Source organism: Harpegnathos saltator, unplaced genomic scaffold (assembly GCF_003227715.2).
Source record: "Harpegnathos saltator strain DR-91 unplaced genomic scaffold, Hsal_v8.6 scaffold682, whole genome shotgun sequence".
Lineage (NCBI taxonomy): Eukaryota > Metazoa > Arthropoda > Insecta > Hymenoptera > Formicidae > Harpegnathos > Harpegnathos saltator.
Genome location: NW_020230518.1, coordinates 138,680 through 156,736, shown reverse-complemented (window position 1 = coordinate 156,736; position 18,057 = coordinate 138,680). Strand labels below are relative to the sequence as shown.

Below are 18,057 nucleotides of genomic sequence, written 5' to 3'. Positions count from 1 at the left end.
GATTAAGACAAATTCTCAGAGCACACTATTCTGTCAAATATACCTTCTTGTTTGTACCAAATAATGTAAACTTTGAATAGAGCAATTAACACGGGTAGACTGTATATCAAATTGTCTATCATTAGAATCATATTGCCCCATACTCTTATCAGTGATACGAAAGTTGGTATTGCTAATATGAAGAGTATCATGATAATGCTGCACAGTAATCGAATTTTCGATTTCATGCTTTCATGACAGTCTCGATTATCCGGTGGCCACAAACCGACGATTTTCAACATGAGCCGATTTAGACCGATCGCCCAATCTAAATCTATCATAGGAAACTGTCATTTAAGTTTCACTTTATTATAAAAACAATAATTTCATACACGCTGCTTGAATGTGAAAACAAAAATATGTCACTTAATATTGGAGTAACAAAAAATGGAGCATACAAACGTAAGTGTCGAATTTTTCCAAATTAAAAACAATGAAGTAATAAGAAATTATTTCATCTTATAAAATTGACTAAATATGTTTTTATAATTACTTCTGCGATTTTGCACGAATTAGCTGTTAATTATAATTGTAATGTTAATGTAATTCGTTCAATGTTCAATTCCATTGAACGATATTATATTGATTATTAAATTTATATGCGAAACCATAAACGTGCATTTTAAGATCAATTGTATATAATATACAAAATATAATAATATGATAATCGGAAATAAATCATCAAATATAACATAACTTCAAATTAAAAGGTAACTGATCTAATAAAAAAAAGACACTGTGAATTGATAGCCAGATTGAAAGTAGCACCATTATATTCGTCCGAACATTTCATGTCCAAGATCAAACGAGTACTCTCTTATTATCCATGAAAAGCCTTTCGATTTTTACGGAGTGTTATTATGACACATATTAGCAATGTAATTCTCCAAACGTAGAAGTTCTACTATCTCCAAGTATTATATTCAAGTACTTCAGTAACTAGAAAATGCGTGACGCGCATGAGGATATATTATCCTCTTGTTGACGTGGTTCGTTAGACAAAGAGGTGAATAAATAAGTTATGACTGTGAAAAAGCACAAAGTGTGTAACGCTTAGCGACAGGAGGGCTCATCGCTTTTATTATTTCATGTTTTTTTCCCTTTGCTACCGCGTCTATAAGCGCTTATAAATGATAGTGGTCGTAACCATCTTTAGGTAAAATTTTTACTTTTCGAAACAGCATGATCTATATCTATAGTCTGAAGAGAACTTTATGAAAACGTGAAACGTCCGCAGGTTGTTTATTGTTTTCCAACCGAAGAAAGTTAATCCAGTGGAAGGAGGAATTGACGGGACAGACATGTGTAGAGCACTTGATACATTATTAATGAATCTTTAGCAGCATAGCCATTTTCAGTGAGCAGTTGACGTATAGCTACTAAACGAGGGGGATAACCTCGACGGTTCTTGCGAAGATTTTCTCGTAATTACATCTTAAGTTTGGAAAATATACAGGAAGTGAACACTTATGTTGAGATATAGATAATGGTAAAAAAACATGAAGATGGAATCTTTGAACGATAAGCAACTATTAGGATAAATTGAAACGAATAGGATGATACGTCTCGGAATGTTTGGGATGATGCAAGAGTTTGGATGGGTGTCTCGAAGATATCATGGCTGATCAAATAAGGATTATATGTAAGAGTTATCATGAAATTTTTTAATTTTAATTCCTTACACGACTTTGACAATTGTGCTTATCGTATTTTCAATATAAAATATTTCCTAATCTGTAAGCTTTTCAATAGACATACCTTATTACTTATATTTGCCTTCATAGAAATTGTTATTGTGATATTTAGTCCACTTTTTTAGTATGAAATCCATCCAAACTATGTATATTGCACTCACCTAATATTTATATCCAAATAAACGTTACGTTGTACTAATTTTTATTCATATGGTTGGATTTATGACCTGTAAATATATCTTTTTAATGGTGGTTTTAAATAGCTAATATATTTTTAATATCCTAAAATATCTTTTATTTTATATTTTTTTATTTAGTTCAAAGAATATAACAAAACATTAATACCGTACTTACGTGTATGTTTTATAATAAAAGAGCGCGTGTGTGTGTACGTGTGTATGTGTGAATAATTCAATTGTTAAGATATCAATTGTTATTATTAATTACTCCTACTATATAATTGTTTAACTTTGGCTTCAGAGTTCATAATATCGCTGTTAGTCTTGATTGGCTAGTAAGACAGATATATAACCTGCTGATGTTTTCAACAACTGTAACATTTTTGTAATGATGTATACATAAAGATGTAATATTATTCATGCGCACTAAACAAAACTGTATAATAAGCGTTGAGAATTTGTCATAAAGTCATTGTAACATTTTCTCGTATTTATTAAAAGAGGATACGTTATAGAGCGATCATGAATTAATTATACTTAATTGTTACAATAAGAATTTCAAGTAATGAATAAAATATAACAATGCTTCACTTGTGTCATTGACGTAACTTACATTGCAAAACGTTGCCATCGTCATGGGAAATGTTTTTCCAGCTGTGATGTAGAGTGGTTTGTTTGCACGCAGCATTATTAAAATCAAATTCCTAGCTGTTTTTGGATCTAAAGTGTACCACGCGTATTCGTATGTGGCACGATGAATTTTTTCATACTGAAGAAAACGACAAATATGCGAAAACTGTCATATATAAGGTGTCTCATTTTAACTTAGGCGCTGCAATATCTCGAAATCAAAAATATTTCAAATAAAAGTTGTAGAGAGTTGTAGTTTTACAATTTCTATTTAAAATATTTTTCCAAAAATATATTACATTCAAGATATTTCGATGTCTAAGATAAAATAGGTTTGCTTGTAGAATTTATCTTCTGATAAACTTAAGTGAGATGATTAAATAGTATCAGCTTTTGACAATATTATTGACAATACAACATATTTGTATTTGACAATACAATAATGATTGATGAACATTACAATAATGATAATTATTACTCTACGCAAAAGAGTATTCTTTTAAATTATATTTGGTCATGAAAATAGGAAAATCATAATTTATATCAGTGTTATATCGGCTACTATTCTACGGTTTTACTTACTTGCGTCGCGAGAGCTTCGCCAACGGCACAGTAAAGATACACGTGTAATAGAATGCATACAGTCACTGCGATAAACCAAACTAATTGTATAATTGATAATTTACCCTCTTTATTAAGAACCTAGATTGTCACAATTGCAAATTATATTACTCAAAATTATACAGGGTGTCCCATAATTGTAACACACCAACTTCATAGCGGCGTAGAGCTAAGCGAGAGGAACGAAAAAATCCTGTTCCATTTAGCGATATCTCGTATAGTTTTATAGTAATAACCGCTTAAAGTTTGGCGTTTGTCATGCCTATAGAAGATGCTCCGCGGTGAGTTGTGTGCGTCAAAGCTGAGCGAAAGCGCGTCTCGAACTAACCGTCGCGATGGCGTCTCGGTGCTTTAATGCCGCGTAACGGCCAGCGCGAACCACTCAGCCTCGACGCACACAGCTCGCCGCGGAGTTGGCAGCTAATTACCGGACACCATGTATACACTGTAATTTGTTCACCACTAACTGTAACGATTTGTTGATAACTATTCATGTTAGAATCCCGTTAATCTTGTGTACGATAATTTTTTACTTACGTTAACTATGAGAAACCCTTGTAGGCAGAATGTTATACCAAAATATACAATCACGACAAGTAGCAATAAGTCGAATGAATCATCAATGATTCCAATGGATCTGCAACAATTAATTGATTCTTAAGCTGCAATGTAACTTTACATTGTACGAAAAATTATAATTGTTCGTATAATTTCTAATTATACATACAACCTTAAAGATATGTTTTAAGTACCTGATTAAACGGACATGATCCTGGACGTTATATTTCAAAATTGCATCAAAATTAGTATAACGACCCATATGTATTAATCGCAAATGCAGGTTCTCTATTTGGCCGCATACATGCAAGACTAGCAGCGCAAGGAATTGGTCGACCGCCGAATAAGAGAGACCCGTTGTGAACATAGTGATTCCTTGTGCCAGAAGCGTCAACTCAAACTGCGGACTTTTTGAGACGTCGTGCAAGTAGTATGTTTGTAATGCCAAGGGTTTTCCAGGATCGGTCAGATTAGTTATGTATCTGGTTGTCACTCCAAAACATGAGCAAACCAAACTAATGATTGTTGGCAAGATTACCATAAGCCAACCGCATATGACAATGATGCGACTAATCTTTGCAAGTTTCATCATGACGTCCCGCTCCTCTTTCAGCTTTGGTTTCATCCAGTCTCTCGCGATCATATCAATTAGAGACACCAAAGCTTTAATGTGTAGTGTTACGTTAATATCTTGATTCGTGGATACTTTTCTGAGTTTCCTTAATTGAGTGGAATTTTAAGCCAAATTCTGGGAGACATTTTGCTAAACGACATGTACCTTTTTGTTTGTACCAAATAATGCAAACTTTGAATACAGAAATCGTCATAGGTAAACTGTATATCAAATTATCTACCATCAGAATCATGTCACCCCATACTCTTATAAGTGCTGCGAAAGCTGGTATCGTTAGAATGAAAAACATCGTAGTTAAGTTATACACTAATCGAAATCTAGATTTCGTTATCTTACGATGGTCTCGATTGTCTGGCGGCCACAAACCAATAATTTTCAACATTATTCTATTTAGACCAATTGCCCGTTTAAAATCTGCCAAAATAAATTTTCATACGTAGTTCGCTTTTTAGTTAGAAATATGATTTTATACATAAGATGTATCTAAACTCTAACGATTTATTCACAGGACAGTGTCTTTGTTGAAAAATAAGTAAAATAGCCTTAGTAAACGTATGCGTGCAAATGCTTGGTTTTTTAAATATAGCCTTCCGGGAACTACGGGAACAAGGAGAAAGAAGATATATCGCGATAAGCGGATTAAGAATGCTAATACAACATATTTATTATTTGTTTTTGAAAAAGACACTTGCCAATTTTGATAATTTCTGAATATTAAACGAAAAATTATTTGATTTTGATATTGATTTGGATGTATTGTTAATATTTGTATAAGTGAAATCAGATAAGATATTGTTGTGCACGAGCCACAAGGAGTATGGAAACGTCCGTTGTCCGCGAGCCTTAGGCATATGGATTTTGACAGTTGAAGGATGTTTGTCTGGACGACGGGAGTTTGTTGAAAAACAATAGCAGCAGAGTTTGTCATGAGCCGTCACCGCGAGTAGACGTGACTTAGACGTTTCTTTTTAATATTGTTAAGACAAGAGGATTTTCGTGAGTCTGTATATATTGGAAGTAAAGCGGAGTTTTTTTTTCCTCCAATCCTGTGTTGGTTCATTTCGCGGACCCGGTACGTGCGAGACGGATATGCGCAATAATATTATTTTTCCTTTACATCATGAATACCAAAGTAGAATACACTAATTTTTTGCAAAATAGTCTGCTACAAATATTCGAAGAAGTTTTTCTTCATATTTCTCAGCATATGTGATTTCCGCTATAGCTTATTTATTCAAATAAATTTTCTAATTTGAGATTGCAGCACCTATATCTCAGAAATTGAGCTGATATAATATATTTTTTACATTTTTTACATTACGAAGCATTTTTTACTTATGTTTTTTATTTAATATTTATCCTATGACTTTGTCGGTGGAGTTCAGATACAATGTTATTTGAGTGTAAAAACCAAAAACATGTGATTGAATATATAAGAAATTGGCGCGATCGTATTCTCCGAATTTCCCTAATAAAAAATGAAAGTGTAATAGAAGAATAATTTATTTTACAACAATAATAATATATTTCCATAATTTCCATATTTAGATAATTTTGTTGATATGACTTGATATAATTAGCTACTATTTTCTGTAGTATTCAATTTCTTCGGATAATTTATCAAATAATTTTATCAAATTCATACGTGATATTGCAAATCGCAACGCGCATTAAGAAAAAGAACTAATTGAAGAAAAAGGAAATATTAAATTGGAAATATTAAATATAATATAATAATATAAAGTAGAAAATAAGAGAGGTTTATTTAAAAAATTGTATGAACTGGTAGTCGGAAGGGGCACCATTTTGTCCGTCCGAACATTCCATCGTCAAAGATCAAATTTGCACTGTCTCTTACCGTGAAGAAACGTTCCTGTTTTGACGAGAGATTATTAATTCACATGCTCTTGACAGAATTGTACTAGATGGAATTGTAAAAGTTCTACTATACCGTCGTAAATATTTCAATAACCAGAAAGTGGATGACGTGCGTGAGGATGTGCTATCCCCTTATTTAAGTGCTTCGTTGGACAAAGAGGTGAATAAATAAGTTATGACTGTGAAAAGGTACAAAACGTGTCACACTCATCGACAGGAGAGTTCATCGCTTTTATTGTTTCTATTCGTGTTTCTTTTCCTTTTGATACCGCACCTATAAGCGTTTATAAATGATATTGGTCGCAATTACCTTTAGGTAAAATTTTTACTTTGCGAAACAGCACGATCTATAGTCTGAAGAAAACTTTGTGAAAACGAGAAACGTCCGCAGGTTGTTGATTGTTTTCCAACCGAAAAAAGTTAGTCCAGTGGAAGAAGGAATTGGCAAGACAGATGTGTAGAGCACTTAATACATTATTAATGAATCTTTAGCCGCATAGCCATTCTCAGTGAACAGTTGAAATATAGCTACTAAACAAGGAAGATGAGCTCGACGGTCCCTGCGAAGATTGTTTTATAAATTCGTTTCGAACTTAGAAAATATATGTAAGAGAAATGGACATTAACGTGAAGATGGAAACTGTGATAAATATTATAAAGGAAATCACATCGAACTTTTGAATGGTAGGCGTAAGAGAAGTATTTTGAAATCTGTAGCATGGCATATCTCGAAATGTACTGTATGAATGCAAAAATGTCGCTGATTGTCTTAGATATGTCGTGAATGACGCATTTTTGTAACAGCATTTACATCTGTAGATCTATTCAAATATTTATAAATAACTCACATATTTTTGATATTACAACTGATCTTTAATTTTTTATCTTATTTTACGTACATTGTAAATCACAAATATCTATAGTACATGTATGTTTGTTTGAATATGCATATGTGTGTGTGTATGTATGTATGTGTGTGTGTGTGTAACTCAGTTGTCAATATTATATTAATTGTTAATTGCTGTTACTAAATAATTAACTAAGTTTGAACTCACAGTTTATAACGTCGCCGTCAGTCTTGATTGGCAAGTAAAACAGATATATAACCTGCTGATGTTTTCAACAACTGTAACATTTTTTTAATAACGCATAAATAAAGACGTAATATACGTACTAAACAAAACTGTAATAAGTTGAAGATTTGTCGTAAAATCTTTACAGTATGTTTTTCGTATTTATTAAATGAAAATACACTACAGAGCAATCATGAATACGCTAGAGCGATCATGAACTATACTTAATTGTCACTATTTCATGTAATGAGTAAAATATAATAAGGTCACTTGTGTATAATAATCACTTGTGTCATTAATATAACTTACGTTGCAAAACGTTGCCATTGTCATGGGAAATGTTTTTCCAGCCGTGATATGCAGTGGTTTACTTGCACGTAGCATGATTAGTATTAAGTTCCTTGCTACTTTTGGATCTAAAGTGTACCACGTGTATTCATACGTAGCACGATGAACTTTTTCATACTGAAGAAAATGACATATATGCGAAGACTCTCATATACAGGGTATCCCATTTTAATTTAGACATCGCAATATTTCGAAAACCATTGCATTTTCCAAAAAAAATGTTTCAAATAAAAGTTGTAGAGCTTGAAGAGAACCATCAGATGAATTATTTAGATTTTAGGTCTGAGGACTATTTTGAGCTCAATATGGTCCAAGTTGATATTTTCGATGGAAATTCCTTTTTTTTATTACAAATTCGTATTTTACAGAAAAAATAAGGTAATTTTGTTGCTTATAATTTTTCACGTAAATTTTTCCAATAAGCGCGAAATAGCGCATAAATTTTTTTATATTGGAACACATTTTGATCAATGGAGACAGGGCCGACGGACGATGACGTGTGAATAAAATATTTACACATTAGCAATGAATGCTATTGACAGTGAAGAAATAAAATTATCTTTTAGAGATCTCCAAATGTTTTCTCCAGGGACATATCGTCCGCTGGGTTTGTTTGCATTGTTGAAATGTCTCTTAAGATAAGAACTTTAAGCGCTATTTTGCTTTTGTTAGAAGAAATTTAAAGAGAATTTTCAAGCAACAAAATTTTTTAACTTTTTCTTATAGAATATGACACTTTAATAAAAGATTTCCATCAAAAAATTAACCTAGGATTTATTGACTTGTTCTCCGATTCAAAATTTAAGTAGCTTGTTGGAACTTTTCAAATTCTATTTAATATATTTTTTTGAAGATACTTGTTTTTCGAGATATTTTGGTGTTTAAGTGAAAATAAAACATCCTGTAGAATTTATCTTTTGAATAATTTGAGCAAAATGTTTCAATGATGAACGAATGTTTCAACAATGGTGATTGACTGATCATTATTATATATAAAAAATTAGGAAAACTACAGTTGTTCATGACAGTAGAATCACGCAGCTTACATTGGCGTTAAGTTGGTTACTATCTTATTGTTTCACTTACATGAGTTACGAGAGTTTCGCCTACGGCACAATAAAGGCCCATGTGCATCAAAATGCATACAGTTATTGTAGAGAACCAAACTAACTGAATAATTGATAATTGACCCTCGTCATTAAGAACCTAAATTGTCGCAATTGCAAATTATATACTCAAAATTCTATACCGATTGAGGCACATCATGATATATCCAATATTTATCGTGCGGTGGGAAAATTGTCAATAAAATTATTAAATGACGAACTATATCGCACATACTGCAATTTGCTCGTTACTTAATGTAACTATTAATTGCAAACAAAATTGTTAGATAACGACCTATAGCTACGTATAGCTATATATAGCTATATATAGCTATTACGACGTAAATTGCTCATAATTACTGTAAATTATGCACAGTTGAATGTGACGATTTTCTGATAATTATCTGTGTAAGAAGCTCGTTAATCGTACAATTTTACATACAATTAATTTCTACTTACGTTAAGTATGAGAAACCCTTGTAGGCAGAATGTTACGCCAAAGTATAATACCACGACAAGCAACAATAAATCGAATGAATCGTCGATGATTTCAATGGATCTGCAACCGTTACTCATTCTCAAGATACAATATATTTCCACACTGTACCAAAGCTTATAATTATTCATACAGTTTTCAGTTGGACGTACAAGCACGACGATCCGTCTTGCGTACCTGATCAAGCGAACGTGATCCTGGATGTTGTATTTCAAAACTGCATCAAAGTTAATATATCGTCTCATGTGTATCAGCCGCACATGCAGGTTCTCCATTTGACCGCATACGTGCAAGACTAGCAGCGCGAGGAAGTGGTCGACCGCGTAATACGAAATAGTCGTTGTGAACATAGTGACTCCTTGCGCCAGGAGCGTCAACTCGAATTGCGGGCTCTTGGAAACATCGTGCAAGTAGTACGTTTGTATCGCCAAAGGTTTGCTAGGGTCGGTCAGATTAGTCATGTGCCTGTTTGTTACTCCAAGTAGTGGACAAATCAAACTAATTGTCACTGGGATGATTATTATGAGACATCCGCACATGGCGATCATGCGACTAATCTTTGCAAGCTTCAGCATGACTTCCCGCTCCTCTTTCAGCTTCGGTTTCATCCAGTCTTTCGCGATCATATCAATTAGAGGCGCTAAAGCTTTAATGTGCAGTGATATGTTAATATTTTGGTATGTTGTTATTTTCATAAGTGTTGCTAATTGAGTGAAAGATTAAACCATGTTGTGAGATGTATTTTGCTAAACGACATGTACCTTCTTGTTTATACCAAAGAATGCATATTTTGAGAACAATAATCGACAGAGGTAGAGTGTATATTAAATTATCTATCATTAGAATCATGTCGCCCCATACTCTTACAAGTGCTGCGAAAGCTGGTATCGTCAGTATGAAAAGCAACGTGATTAGGTTGTAACCAAATCGAAATCTCGATTTTACTATCTTATGAGCGTCTCGATTGTCTGGCGGCCACAAACCAACGATTTTCAACATTAACCTATTTAGACCGATTGCCCATTTGAAATCTGTCAATAAAAATTTTCATACGTTCTTCAGTTTTTAGTAGAAATATGATCTTATATATCTTATACATATATGTGTCTGAACTCTAACGATATTTTTGAAACATTTTTTACTCATTTGTTTATCTAATATTTGTTCTATGACCTTCTTGGCGGAGTTTAGATACAACATGTATATTATTTAAGTGTAAAAATCAGAGATATATGGTAGGATACACATAAAATAGACACGATTATATTCTCCGAATTTATTCAATAAAAAAGTGATAAAATCATAAAGGATTATTTTATTTTACAATATTAGGAAAATATCTTCAAAGTGTGCAGATCATTATTTTGATATTGCTCGGTACACTTACTTAATTAATTATTTCCTTTAGTAATTTCAATTTCTTTGAACAATTTATTTTAATCAAATGCTTACGCAATATTGCAAATGCGCATCTACAGAAGAAGAACTAATCGGACGGAAAGAATATGTAAAATATTAAATATAATATATTAATATAATATAATATGATAATTTAATGTAGTCAGATAACAGAGATTTATTTAAAAAAGATTATAAGCTAGTAGCCGGGAAGGGCATTATTACAAAATTAAGTACAATGTCTCTATAATAATTTCCATGAAATTGCATGAATTAAGTAGCCATTAATTTTTGCAGCGCTCAATATCATCGAACAAATTATACCGATAAAATAAACACATGAAATCATAAATATTTATTTTAAGATCAATCAGAAAAGAAATATAATAAAACATAAAATGTAATATAGCTTTAAGTTGATAACTGATCTAATTAAAATATAGTGAACTGTCAAATGTGGTACCTTTATATTCGTCCGAACGTTCCATATCTAAGGTCAAACGGACACTGTCTTTTATCATCCATGATGAATGTTTCGACGAGGTGTTACTACGATACGTATACTCGAGACATAATTCTTCAAAAGCAAAAGTTTGATCGCACTGTTATAATTATTTCAGTAGCCAGAAAGTGAAGCGCACGGAGATGTATTATCATCTTGTTGATATACTCTGTAGAATAAAGTAGTGAGTGAAATAAATTATGACAGTGAGAACATACAAAACGTATAATGCCTACCGACGAGAGGGTCCATCGCTTAGACTATTTGACACAAGACGTGTTCTTTTTCTCTTGCCAACATAGGCTTATACATGACTGGTTATGATCATGCATGTGTAAAATTTTTTATTTGACGATATAGCACGAATTGGAGACGGGGGAAAACTTTGTGACGAGTGTAGAGTACTTTTCACAGCTAAGGAAAGTTAGTTTAGTATAAGGAGTTGCGGGTATAAGAGTATGGGGGTAGAACACTTGGTGCATTATTAATGAGTCTTTAGCTACATGGGCATCTTCAGTGAGCAATTGAAATATAGCCACTAGACGAGAAAGATGACCTCGATGTCCCTGCAAAGATTTTTTTTTATAAATTCGTTTTGAACCCGGAAAATATGTGAGAGAAATGGACATTAACATGGAGATGGAAACTGTGATAAATACCATAAAGGAATGGAACTTTTGAACGGTAGGCATAAGAAAAGTATTCTGAGTATATCTGTAACATGGTATATCTCGGAATGTACTGAATAAGTGCAAAAGTGTCACTAGTTGTCTCAAATAAGTCGTGAATGACGTATTTTAGTAGTAGTATTTAAATCTATAGATCTGTAGTATACTAAAGATGATACAGAACAATGGCAATTACTTGACAGAATATGAATAAGTCTTTTTAATAGAATTATTTAATCTATTTTTATATTTAGGAATCCAAATCCTTTGTTGCCACCTAATATTTATATGTAATTTAGCTTATTTAAAGTCGTACTAACATCAGCTTATATATATCTGATTTTTTTTAAATATTCCTTTTAATATTTTTATCGCTTCCTTTTTTTCATTTCCTTCTTTTGTTCTATGTACATAATAAATCAGTTGTACCTGCATGTATGGTTTGTAGCAGTATATGTATTTACATATGTGGGAGTATGCTATTCAAATTTATAATAAATTACTCATACATTTTTCATATTATGATTTTTTTTATTCTTACGCTATTTTATGTACATTGTAAATCATAAATACGTTACACGCATGTTTCTTCGTAGAATATGCATATGTGTGTGTGTGTGTATGTGTGTGCAATTCAGTTGTCAATATTGTATTAATTATTAACTACTAATCACTGGTACTAAATAATCGGTAAGTTTGAGCTTACAATTTATAACATCGTCGTCAATCTTGATTGGCAAGTAAGACAGATATATAACCTGCTGATGTTTTCAACAACTGTAACATTTTTGTAATGACGTATACATATAGATATAATGTTATTCATGCGCACTAAACAAAACTGTAATAAGCGTTGAGGATTTGTCGTAAACTCATTGTAGCATTTTTTCATATTTATTAAATGAGAATACACTATAGAGCGAGCATGAATTAATTATACCTAATTGTTATAATAAGAATTTCAATGAATAAAATATAATAACGCATCACTTGTGTCATTAATATAACTTACGTTGCAAAACGTTGCCATTGTCATGGGAAATGTTTTTCCAGCCGTAATGTACAGTGGTTTGTTTACACGCAGCATAATTAATATTAAGTTTCTTGCTGATTTTGGATGTAAAGTATACCACGCGTATTCATACGTGGCACGATGGACCTTTTCATACTGAAGAAAATGACATATATGCGAGGATTGTCATATACAAGGTATCCCATTTTTATTTAGACATCGCAATATTTCGAAAACCATTGCATTTTCCAAAAAAAATCTAATAAAAATTGTAGGATTTGAAAAACCTACGTGCAAGCCAAATTTCATTGGAATCAGTGAGTGACAGTTGGGTAGTGTTACTTGTTAGTCATAAAAGTAGAATCATGCAGTTTACATTAGCGTTAAATCTATGCTATTACTATTTTACTGTTTCATTTACCTGCGTCACGAGAGTTTCGCCTACAGCACAATAAAGGCCCATGTGCATCAAAATGCATATAGTTATTGTGGAGAACCAAACTAACTGAATGATTGATAACTGACCCTCGTCGTTAAGAACCTAAATTATCATAATTGCAAATTATATACTCAAAATTCTATACCGATTGAGGCACATCATGATATATCCAATATTTATCGTGCGGCGGGAAAATTGTCATTAAAATTATTAAACGACGAACTATATCGCACATACTGCAATTTGTGCGTCATTTAATGTAACTATTAATTGCAAACAAAGTTGTTAGATAACGACCTATAGCACGTAAATTGCTCTGTAAATCATGCACAGTTGAATGTGATTTTTCGATAATTATCTGTGTAAGAATTTCGCTAATCGTATAATTTTATACACAATTAATTTCTACTTACGTTAAGTATGAGAAAGCCTTGTAGGCAGAATGTTACGCCAAAGTATACTACCACGACAAGCAACAATAAATCGAATGAATCGTCGATGATTTCGACGGATCTGCAACAGTGTTACTCACTCTCAAAATAAACAATATAATTTCACATTGTACGAAAGTTTACAATTGTTCATACAGTTTTCAGTAGGGCGTACAAGCACGATGATCCGTCTTGCGTACCTGATCAAGCGAACGTGATCCTGAACGTTGTATTTCAAAACTGCATCAAAGTTAGTATATCGTCCCATGTGTGTCAACCGTACATGCAAGTTCTCCATTTGACCGCATACGTGCAAAACTAGCAGCGCGAGGAAGTGGTCAACTGCGTAATATGAGATACCTGTAGTGAACATAGTGATTCCTTGCGCCAAGAGTGTCAACTCGAATTGCGGGCTCTTGGAAACATCGTGCAAGTAGTACGTTTGTAGTGCCATGGGTTTGTCACCAGGGTCGGTTAGGTTAGTCACGTGCCTGTTTGTTACTCCAAGCAATGGACAAACTAAACTAATTGTCACTGGGATGATTACTATGAAACATCCGCACATGGCGATTATGCGACTAATCTTTGCAAGCTTCAGCATGACGTCTCGTTCCTCTTTCAGCTTTGGTTTCATCCAGTCCTTTGCGATCATATCAATTAGAGACGCTAAAGCTTTAATGTATAGTGATACGTTAATATTTTGATATATTGTTACTTTTATAAGTATTGCGAATTGAATGAAAGATTAAACTATGTGAGACGTAATTTGCTAAACGACATGTACCTTCTTGTTTGTACCAAAGAATGCATATTTTGAGAACAATAATCGACAGAGGTAGAGTATATATCAAATTATCTATCATTAGAATCATGTCGCCCCATACTCTTACAAGTGCTGCGAAAGCTGGTATCGTCAGTATGAAAAGTAACGTGATTAGGTTGTAACCAAATCGAAATCTCGATTTTACTATCTTATGAGCGTCTCGATTGTCTGGTGGCCACAAACCAACGATTTTCAACATTAGCCTATTTAGACCGATTGCCCGTTTAAAATCTATTCATAGAAATTTTCATATGTTGTTCAATCTTTAGAAATATGATTTTATATATGATATAAGATGTGTTTGAACTTTAACTATTTATTTACCTATTTATTTAACTTTTTTTTTATTTATAAAATAGTTTTTTGTTGAAAAACAAGTAAAATAGCCTTAATAAACATATCCGCAAATGCTTGGTTTCTGATATAACTTTCAGAAAACAACAAAAATGAAAGAAAATGTTTCGCGATAAACATCTGTTCATCGCGGAATGATTAAGAATTCTAATGTAACGCTTTTATTATCTGTTTTTGGAGAAGATACTTGTCATTTTTTATAATTTCTAATATTAAACGAGAAATTCTTTGATTTTGATGTTTTGTTAATATCTGTATGAGTGAAGTCAAACAACATATTATTTTTCCTTTATATCATGAATACTAAACAAGAATATACTAATTTCCTGCTAAATAGTCTGCCACAAATATTTGAAGAGGTTTTTCTTCGTATTTCTCAGCGTACGTGGGCTCTGCCATAACTTATTTTATTCAAACAAATATATACTTTCTAAATTGAGATTGCGTCACCTATATCTCAGAAACTAGACATTTGAGATCATATGTTTCCGAAGCATTTTTTACTTATTTGTTTATGTAATATTTATTCTATGACTTTGTTGGTGGAGTTTAGATACAACATGTATACTACAATATATATACTATTTAAGTGCAAATACTAAAAATACATGGATATACATAAAATAGATACGATTATATTAAAATAGATTCTCCGCATTTAATCAATAAGAAAGTGATAAAGTTATAGAGGATTATTTTATTTTACAAGATTAAGAATATGTCTTCAGAGCATGCACATCATTCTTTTAATATTGTTCGATACAATTAGTTAATTAATTACTTCCTTCAGTACTTAATTTCTTCGAACAATTTATTTTGATCAAATGCTTACGCGATATTGCAAATGCGCATTTAAAAAAGAAGAACTAATCGGACAGAAAGAATATGTAAAATATTAAATATAATAAAACAACTTAATACAGTCAGATAACAGAGATTTATTTAAACAAAATTGTAAACTAGTAGCATCATTACAAAATTAACAACATATTTCTATAATAATTCCCATGAAATTGCATGAATTAATTAGCTATTAATTTCTGCAATGCTCAATATCATCGAACAAATTATACCGATAAAATACACATGTGAAATTATAAACATTCATTTTAAGATCAATCGGTGAAGAAATATAATAAAATATAAAATATAACATAACTTCAAGTTGAAAGATAACTGATCTAATTAAAAAAATAGTGAACTGATAGCCAAATGTGGTACCCTTATATCCGTCCGAACGTTTTATGTCTAAGGTCAAGCGAACACTGTCTTTTATCATCCATGAAGAATGTTCCTTGTACGAGGCGTTACTACGATGCATAATCGAGATATAATTCTCTCAAAAGCAAAAGTTCGATTGCATTGTTGTAACTATTTCAGTAACCAGAAAGTGCGTGAAGCGCACGGAGATGTATTATCGTCTTGCTGACGTATTCCGTAGGATAAAGAGATGGGTAAATAAATTATGACAGTAAGAACGTACAAAACGTTTAATGTAAAACGACGAAGGGGTCCATCGCTTTTACTGTTTCGTGTTATTTTTCTCTTGGCCAACATAGGCTTATATGTGACAAGTTGTGATCACGCATACCTAAAATTTTTTATTTGACGTTATAGTACGAGTTAAGGGTTGGCTGAAACTTTGTAAAAGCATAGAACGTCTGCAGCTTGGTAATTTGTTTTGCAGCAAAGAGAAGTTAGTCCAGTGGAAGTAGGAATTGCCAACAGATGTGTAGAGCACTTGATGCATTATTAATGAATCTCTAGCCACAGCTATTTCCAACGAGCAGTTGAAGTATGGACATTGAACGAGGAGGATCGACCTTGTAAACATTTTTTGGTAATTACATCTTCAGTTTGGAAAATGTACGGAAAGTGAATACTTATGTCGAGATAAAAACAATAATGAAAACTATGAGAATGGAATTAAATGGAATCTTTGAAAGATAAAATCTATTGAAATAGATTGAAACGTGTGTCTTGCAATATATGGGATGATACAAAAGTTTGAATAGATATCTTTTAAAGGTGCCATGACTGGTCCAATTTTATGGTAGCATATACAAATACGTAAATATATAGTATGCTGAAAATAATGGGCTATTATTTGGAAAAATGAATAATAAAATTTTTAATAAAATTACCTAGATAACCATTTGCTTGCAGATTGTTACAACGGGAAAACAATTCCCTATTGAGCGAGACTGCCAAATTCCGAAATGTGCCTACGACTGTATTTAAATTGCAGCCAAAGTTTGTGATTACATCCTATTAGGTCCATCGGAAAGTTCCCTCCGTCTTTTTGCAAAACGTATGGCTTTATTTAAGAAACAAAATGAAGTAAAATCACTTTATGCTGTCTTGTTTCATATTCTAGTCGTTTTTCGTGCAATGCTCGGCTCAAATGGATCATTTGCTCTCTGTAGAGATCCCCTGTGACTGTTTGATCACTTTTCAACAGCTCATGGTATAGCACACACTTCTGATCCCACCAAATACAGAGCATTGCCTTCTTTCCATGGATATTCCGTTTTGGCGTCGATGTTGAAGGTTGGCCGGGATCGCAAATAGTTTTTCGACGTTTGGGGTTGTCAAAATAAATCCATTTTTCATCCCCAGTGATGATACGATGTAAAAACCCCTTTCTTTGTTGCCTAACAAACAGAATTTCGTAGGTGTTTTTTCGCCTTTTAATGTCTCTTGACTTCAGTTCATATGGGATCCATTTTCCTTCTTTTAAACCTTTCCTAAGGCTTTTAAACGATCGGAAATGACAGATTGAGCACAATTTAATGTTTCTGCAAGTTGCTTTTACGTTTGATATGGGTCTTCGTCCACCAATGCCTGCAATTCTTTGTCTTCGAATACTCTTGGCCATCCAGGACGCTCTTTGTCTAAATCAAAATCACCATTTTTAAAGCGTCGAAACCATTCTCTGCGTGTTTTATCGGAAGGAGCATTATCACCATAAACTTCTACAAGCATTCGATGAGCTTCAGTTGCAGTTTTCTTCCAATTGAAGCAAAAGATTAACACTTCGCGCAAATTGATACAAACGTATACCTTTATGTACTGAATGTTATTGACAGATGTCAAAACAAACCATTAAGCTTCGTTTAGATATTAGAAGTTAACGACAGTTCTAGCTATAGCTATTTGCCGCTAGGTGGACGG

At 32.7% G+C, this 18,057-nt stretch overlaps 4 protein-coding genes across 4 annotated transcripts; all 4 read right to left on the bottom strand.

The window, feature by feature from the left end:
* Window positions 1–2: 2 nt before the first annotated feature.
* LOC112589984 (uncharacterized) lies at window positions 3–320 on the bottom strand. Its single transcript, XM_025305218.1, has one exon. It carries the CDS (start codon window positions 318–320, stop codon window positions 3–5), a length of 318 nt encoding a protein of 105 aa, XP_025161003.1.
* Window positions 321–1,698: 1,378 nt separating this feature from the next.
* On the bottom strand, window positions 1,699–5,645 carry LOC105180797 (odorant receptor 85b-like). Its single transcript, XM_025305241.1, has 7 exons — window positions 4,500–5,645; window positions 3,916–4,384; window positions 3,701–3,800; window positions 3,125–3,244; window positions 2,526–2,681; window positions 2,088–2,284; window positions 1,699–1,960 (listed from the first exon to the last, which is right to left on the bottom strand). The coding sequence occupies exons 1-6, from the start codon at window positions 4,735–4,737 to the stop codon at window positions 2,231–2,233; spliced, it is 1,137 nt and encodes a 378-aa protein (XP_025161026.1). The 5' UTR covers window positions 4,738–5,645; the 3' UTR covers window positions 1,699–1,960; window positions 2,088–2,230.
* Window positions 5,646–7,229: 1,584 nt separating this feature from the next.
* On the bottom strand, window positions 7,230–11,332 carry LOC105180798 (odorant receptor Or2-like). The gene is made up of 7 exons (XM_025305222.1): window positions 11,118–11,332; window positions 10,018–10,287; window positions 9,434–9,902; window positions 9,220–9,319; window positions 8,741–8,860; window positions 7,616–7,771; window positions 7,230–7,359 (listed from the first exon to the last, which is right to left on the bottom strand). The coding sequence occupies exons 1-7, from the start codon at window positions 11,173–11,175 to the stop codon at window positions 7,306–7,308; spliced, it is 1,227 nt and encodes a 408-aa protein (XP_025161007.1). The 5' UTR covers window positions 11,176–11,332; the 3' UTR covers window positions 7,230–7,305.
* A 1,117-nt stretch (window positions 11,333–12,449) lies between these two features.
* On the bottom strand, window positions 12,450–16,978 carry LOC109503632 (odorant receptor 43a-like). Its single transcript, XM_019840301.2, has 7 exons — window positions 16,105–16,978; window positions 14,491–14,760; window positions 13,907–14,378; window positions 13,689–13,788; window positions 13,258–13,377; window positions 12,837–12,992; window positions 12,450–12,601 (listed from the first exon to the last, which is right to left on the bottom strand). The coding sequence occupies exons 1-7, from the start codon at window positions 16,202–16,204 to the stop codon at window positions 12,548–12,550; spliced, it is 1,272 nt and encodes a 423-aa protein (XP_019695860.2). The 5' UTR covers window positions 16,205–16,978; the 3' UTR covers window positions 12,450–12,547.
* Between the last annotated feature and the right edge of the window lie 1,079 nt (window positions 16,979–18,057).

Excerpts from the sequence above, each read along its gene's own strand:
- LOC105180798 (XM_025305222.1), bottom strand. The coding sequence starts at position 11,175 with ATGATAAAAGACAGTGTCCGTTTGACCTTAGATATGGAACGTTCGGAC. Across the intron at positions 9,903-10,017 it reads TCTTTGGTATAAACAAGAAG|CTTTAGCGCCTCTAATTGAT; the intron begins GTACATGTCGTT and ends TGCACATTAAAG. Across the intron at positions 9,320-9,433 it reads GATCACGTTCGCTTGATCAG|ATCCATTGAAATCATCGACG; the intron begins GTACGCAAGACG and ends TAACGGTTGCAG.
- LOC105180797 (XM_025305241.1), bottom strand. The coding sequence starts at position 4,737 with ATGTTGAAAATTATTGGTTTGTGGCCGCCAGACAATCGAGACCATCGT. Across the intron at positions 3,245-3,700 it reads AAGGGTTTCTCATAGTTAAC|GTTCTTAATAAAGAGGGTAA; the intron begins GTAAGTAAAAAA and ends GTGACAATCTAG. Across the intron at positions 2,285-2,525 it reads CGATGGCAACGTTTTGCAAT|TTGTTGAAAACATCAGCAGG; the intron begins GTAAGTTACGTC and ends AAAATGTTACAG.
- LOC112589984 (XM_025305218.1), bottom strand. The coding sequence starts at position 320 with ATGATAGATTTAGATTGGGCGATCGGTCTAAATCGGCTCATGTTGAAA.
- LOC109503632 (XM_019840301.2), bottom strand. The coding sequence starts at position 16,204 with ATGCATCGTAGTAACGCCTCGTACAAGGAACATTCTTCATGGATGATA. Across the intron at positions 14,379-14,490 it reads TCTTTGGTACAAACAAGAAG|CTTTAGCGTCTCTAATTGAT; the intron begins GTACATGTCGTT and ends TATACATTAAAG. Across the intron at positions 13,378-13,688 it reads AAGGCTTTCTCATACTTAAC|GTTCTTAACGACGAGGGTCA; the intron begins GTAAGTAGAAAT and ends ATGATAATTTAG.